Below are 6,294 nucleotides of genomic sequence, written 5' to 3' on the forward strand. Positions count from 1 at the left end.
GAGTGTTGTTAAATCTAGATTAACTTTTAATTAATTTAAGCAGATTATAAGTAATTTATGCACTTTTCAGTCACGTTTTACATCAATAACTTCAAATGTATTTATTAAAAAAAAGCTAAATCTATTTTTAGTTCTAAATTTTCACACAAAACTAAAATTTATTTCATTTCAAATTTTGTTATATTTATGTTTAAAACTTAAAAATAATAGATATAATTATTTTAATTTAACTATGTTAATTATTTTTTTTGCGTACTCTTGAGATTGTGTATAATTTTTCACATTGTTAATATCTCTATATTTTTTAGTTCTTGAAAAATCATCTCTAATATATTCTCAATATCACATCCAAATTCTCGAGCGGTGAATACACCGTATTAACTCTAAACTTGAATATTTTAGATTAATGTTTAAACAGTTTACATCATTCAACATATTCTAATTTAAATATTAGTCTGAAAGGTGGTTTAATACGTAAAATATACAAAATTTTATATTAAATTTAAAAATTATAAACATATTTAGTAGTATTAGAACAAGTCAATGGTTTGACTTGTTAGAAAAAAATATGTAGATCGAGTTTGACATTTTTTTATTTAAATCGAACCATAAAAATTTTAAGTTTATTAGAAAAATGCTACTCCCCAAGTTATCATTAAAGCAACACGAAACTTGAATTTGGGTTATGACATGATTTGTTTTTTTCATTTATTAAATGTATTATTCACTAATTTAATTAATTCACACGTTTGAAGATGATAAAAGTACGAAGGAAATATTTGAATATATTAAATAAACTACAAAATTTGAATATATGAAATTATAGTTGATAGGAGCATTTACTAAACCATGGATAATGTTTGAGCTATTTATTAAGCATTGTGAGAATCACTTATTGTCAAGGGAAAAAAGTGATTTGACATGTAGCCAAAGCAAGTTATGTATCATTTTTTGTTCTTATTTTCAACTTTTCTTAATTATTTTTGCAAAAGTGGCACATTTACTTTTGAAAGTTGATGAATTGACAAAAGTAGTAGTAATAATAATAATAATAATAAATAAATAAGAAAAATAAGCTCACATGGCAAGCAACATTAATGTGGGAAAGATATCCATCGAGATCAACACTACTATGCATGTATAGGTTTCTTGCTTTTAATGGCTACTAACATTCTCCAATCAATTAACTTTAAAATGAAATATTATTTTAAGTTTGGAGATAAAGTTCTAAACCATAATTAAGAGATTCACGTACATCAAATTAATTTTATGAAATTCTTTTTGTAAAGTTAAAAATGATAAATCATTTTTGTTTGTATAGTCAAAAGTGACAATCCAACAATATTAAAAATAGACAAAAATGATTTAATACTAAAAATTAACTTTTGACCTTTTGTTTCTATTTTAAAAAGATAAACAAATAACGAAAAGTAACTTTTGTATAATCATGCAAAGAAAATACTATAATTAAAATATTTACATATTTTTTTATATTAGTCGAACCTTTTTAGGAGAGCTTATAAATTAAAAAGTGAATATATCATGATTTTAAATCTGTTTAATGATATCATTAGGTCAATCATTATATATCTAAAATATTATCTATTTTGAAACATAAAATTTCGTTTTAAATTTACTTTTTAAAATCTTTTCAAAAAATAAAAGAATATTTAGATTAGATCTCGAATATTATATAATATAAAATTATTAAATGTGATAATAACATAATTCAGATTAAAGATATGTTTAGTTTAGTACACTATTCATTACACAATTATACCTCTTTATTTATCTTTATGCTGGTGTTACAAAAAACTTTCTAAACCTTTTCAAACAAATAGACATTGATAAATAAATAGTTTACAGTTTACTTTTATATTATCAGTGAAAAGTTATGCAAATCTTTTGAATCTTCATTAATTCTAAACCATTATAATAAGTTAACTATTATTTTAAAATATTCCTATTCTTCCTTAACTATTTTAGATAATGATTTAAAATGTGATATGAACTAAGAAAAAAAATGTGAGAAAGTAAACCTTTTGAATTGGTTTAAAATATAAACTTTATTTATTTTTGTTGGATACAAATAAAGTCAGATAAAATAGATATGAATTTATATACACATAAGATACCTTAATTGGTAAGAGACTTCTTAAAGTGATACCAAAAGTGAGGACTTGACCCAAAACGGACAATATCTTACTATTGTAAAGATATGTGTGTGTTGAACCTTCTTAAAATTTTAAATAAGTTTAGAACAAATTATAATCTTTTGACCTTTTATACTGCAAATTTAGCTCTTGAGATTTGAAAAATTTCAAACGTGCAAACTAATCAGCCATTATTATTATGCTCAACTAATCACAAAATACTTATAGTTATTAGAAGCTAATTGGATGGTGATGGCACGAAGAACCAAAGTCAATGGAACATTACATCTCAGAGTTAACTAAGATAATTTTAAATATATTTCCAATTTTTTCCCCCTAAAGTGCCGTCTCAGCAAAAAATAGACTCCAATAAACTGATCTTAAATTATGTTTTTTTTTTCAACCATAATTAATGACGGTTTGGGTATGATTAATTAATGAGATAATTATAGTCACTGCTTCCTTAATTTACGAAAGTCTAACTTATACGAAAGTCTAACTTATGAGGTTTGATTTCTTGGAAAATGAAGATATAATTAAAATATCACATTTTCATTGTTCATTCCAGAAAAGAAAATATTAACGAAAAACTTTTCTACGAAACAAAACGATTTCTCTTAGTAATAATATTGTTCTTACAACATTTTTATAATTTAGGAATTGAGATCAACATCATAATATCTTTAAAGAATAAAATCATAATAACGAATAATATTCCAGAGATATATATTAATTGATTCTAATTATATCATTCAACGAATTTTGATATTTTGATACCATGAAATTGATAATGAAACATTTATACCTTGTTTTTTTGAGAGGAAACGAATTTAAGGGGATTTGAAGATAAATTTTTTTGTCGTTTATTTGAGTGAATTTGGAGGTAAATGAAAGTGAATATGTAAATAAATTTTTTTAATTTGTCACGTCAATACAATTTTATACTAATTCTCAGAGATTTTATTTCCAAATTCATTCTCATCTACTTCCAAATTCACTCAAATAATCGACAAAAAAATTTATCTTCAAATCCTCTCAAATCCCCTCAAATTCACTTTCTCAAATCCACTAAAAAATAAGGCCTTAGTTATTAAAATATGATTGACCTATCTATATTCTATAGAATGATTTTATCTTTTCAAACATGAAATCTTTACTAGAAATAATTTAAATATAAATTTAAGTCAATGAATAAAAATAACAAAATTAAATATATTAAAAAAATCCACATATCCAATAATTTAAATTTTTAAATAAAACTAATGTTAATCTTTATCAGTGTGACTATCATGCACAGATAATCTCTTTTCTATATGTTAAATATTTAAATCCTAAACCTTAAACTTACTTTTTTATAATTTTTGTATAAGTTTGCCTGATATCATGTCAATCATTATTATTTATTGCCTGAAACAGGAGAAGCAAAGGACTAAATTGAGGAAATCGTACTGATTTTACAAAGTTAATCTCTTCATAACACAAGCAAGTGCAAGAAAACTCAAATGACAAATGTCATGGGTCTATCAATAATGTATAATTCATTTGACGGCAAAAGAAGACATTGCTTTTCCTTTAATCCAACCCACTGTAAATTGTTGTAAGTAACGCCTGCATACCTTCCCATACACCAAAACCAACTTTCAACTCTTCCATACTAATAGATATAAAATATAAAAAATGATATATTAATATAATTTTTTTTGTAACGTTACGTTGAAAGTCTACGTTGATTAGAGATAAAACTAATTTAGAGTATTAAATTAGATTTAAAGATCATTTCTTAACATGAAATTAAATTAAAGTCTATCATACCAAGATTTGTATAAATCCGCTATCGGAACGACCATTAATATCTAGACTTCACCTTAGAAGCTGTAGAGTTTAACACATTACATATTATTTTCTTTTTCATTGAATTTAAAATATATTAAAATATTATATTCACCCATTAATTTTATGAAATTAAATTAAAATTTATTTCTTAACGGAATACTTAAATATATTATATAAAAGAAATATGTTTAAAAATAGTTTGTGAAGATAAGAAAAAATTTGTTGAGTGATAGGACCTTCTCACTTTCAGTCTGAACTACTTAACACAAAGAAGTAGTGGTGGGTCCAGCAGAAGTACTTTTCCTTAAGCCGTGATTGATGGGCTAAATTTGAATAAGAAATTCGTATTCTTAGGTCTCACTCACTCCTTAAAGTTTGATGTCACAGACCCTATTTCTGGAGGGAACACGAACATGGCTGATGGGTGGGGGTTACAATGTAATTAACATACCCCACAAACACACACACACATACCTATACTTACTTTTTCTTTAGTCACTCTCAAGACTCAACTACTATATATATATAAACTAACTAATTTCACAAAAAGAAAACCACATATACTCTCTTTTTCAACTCTCTTTACCATTCTTTATATAAACACTCAACAACTCTTCAACTTGAAGAACATCACACACAACACAACCATGGATTGGTTCTCATGGCTGTCAAAAACAAGCCTTGAGCCAACCCTAGTGTATGAGTATGGTCTTACTTTTGCACACAACGAGCTCGAAGAAGAAGACATGATATACTTCAACCATGAGTTTCTGATGAGCATGGGAATCTCCATAGCCAAACACAGGCTAGAGATTCTGAAGCTCGCAAGGAAAGTGAAAGGAAAGAGAGCACCGCGCCCTGTGGCAAGCCTCATGGTGGCGATCAAGAGGACCAAGAGGTGCTTGGCCAATTACTTTCGCACGTTCATCAGCTGTGAAGAAGAGTCTGCGGCACTCGTCGTGGTGCCGTCGTCGTTATCATCGTCGAGAACAAGGCCTTATGGGACGAGATGGAAGAGTCATGTCATGAAGAGGAACAAAACCAAAAAGTTGATGGTGGCTAAGCAAGAGAGGCTCTTGCTCACAAATGGAAGTCCCAATGGTCTTGATGGTTTTACCAGTCCCATGGTTTACCATTTCAGCAAGGAGGAAAAAAAGGAAGGAGATGATGATGATGATGATGGTGGATACTGGTCTTCGGCTGCTGCTGCAGAAGAAATCAGGTGGGATACCATGTTTCAGGATCTAAAGCCAAACTGATAAAAAAAAATCCTTTTTTTTTTTCTGGGGTTGTTGATTCTATGATCCCTTATTTTTTTCATTACTTGGTGAGAGATGGGTTTTTAGGGTTCTTCCACCACCATACTTTTGTTGTTGTTGTTGTTTTTATCAATGGTGTGGGTCATGCGGATAGGTAACTTTAGCATGCAGCTATCTGTGTCAGTAATGAGATTGTCTACTTTGCTTTTTGTATGGTCATGTGATGCCCTTTAGATAGGGCAAAATTGGCCTTAGATTAGCGTGTTTATGGGGGAGAATGATGAGGTAGATGTTTAGTTTTGTTACTTTACTTTAGCAACTTTGAAGCCCCAATTTAAAAGTTTGCCTTGACTTTGGGTTTGTGCAGTGTATTGTCTTGTGGTTGACAATACACACATTAACATACTATATTTAATAGTTAATACAATACTTACTGCATTGCCATTCTTGTGTTTGAACTAATTCTTTCTTGATTGAGCTTGATTGTTTTACTTCATTTTCGTCCGAACCCTTCAACAGAAGGGGAAAACAAATGATGTTCATTTCTTACTGAAAGTGGTGACCTTAGATTCTGATTTCTGAGATGGTTGCGTTAATTCTGTGATTCAGTAACATAGCAAAGCTCTGTACTTCAGAAATACCATTTTTGTTCGTGTACTGATTAGTGTAGCATGTATTGTATTTAATGGGTAATTTTAATAGAATTCCATATGGGAATTTAAGTCTCATGTTAGATAAAAATATGAAAGTATAACATAGGAAGATTCGTTAACCCATTATATTATAAGATTTTGTATAAAACATAGTGTTAAATCCATATGTGATTGGTTGGTTCAGATCTAATTAATTAGTGATGTATTTCAGTTTGTTTCAATCACTGGCCTTAAAAAGCATATTTTTGCTTCAACAAACATTTATTTAATTGAATTAAGAAGTTCTTGCCATTCAAACCAAAGAAAATCTGATTACTAATTTTTTACACACTGTGATCTTAACATATTAGAGGTATTGATCACTTAATCCGAATTGAATAAGGAGCCAAGCTTTTT

General features: G+C 28.0%; 1 protein-coding gene across 1 annotated transcript; it reads left to right on the plus strand.

Annotated features, from left to right (window-relative positions):
• The first annotated feature begins 4,534 nt into the window (after window positions 1-4,534).
• On the plus strand, window positions 4,535-5,596 carry LOC124835899 (Sterile alpha motif (SAM) domain-containing protein). Its single transcript, XM_047310929.2, has one exon. The coding sequence runs from the start codon at window positions 4,634-4,636 to the stop codon at window positions 5,243-5,245; it is 612 nt and encodes a 203-aa protein (XP_047166885.2). The 5' UTR covers window positions 4,535-4,633; the 3' UTR covers window positions 5,246-5,596.
• Window positions 5,597-6,294: the final 698 nt, after the last annotated feature.

This window comes from Vigna umbellata, chromosome 11, assembly GCF_029865625.1.
Source record: "Vigna umbellata cultivar VRB3 chromosome 11, Vumbellata_1.0, whole genome shotgun sequence".
NCBI lineage: Eukaryota > Viridiplantae > Streptophyta > Magnoliopsida > Fabales > Fabaceae > Vigna > Vigna umbellata.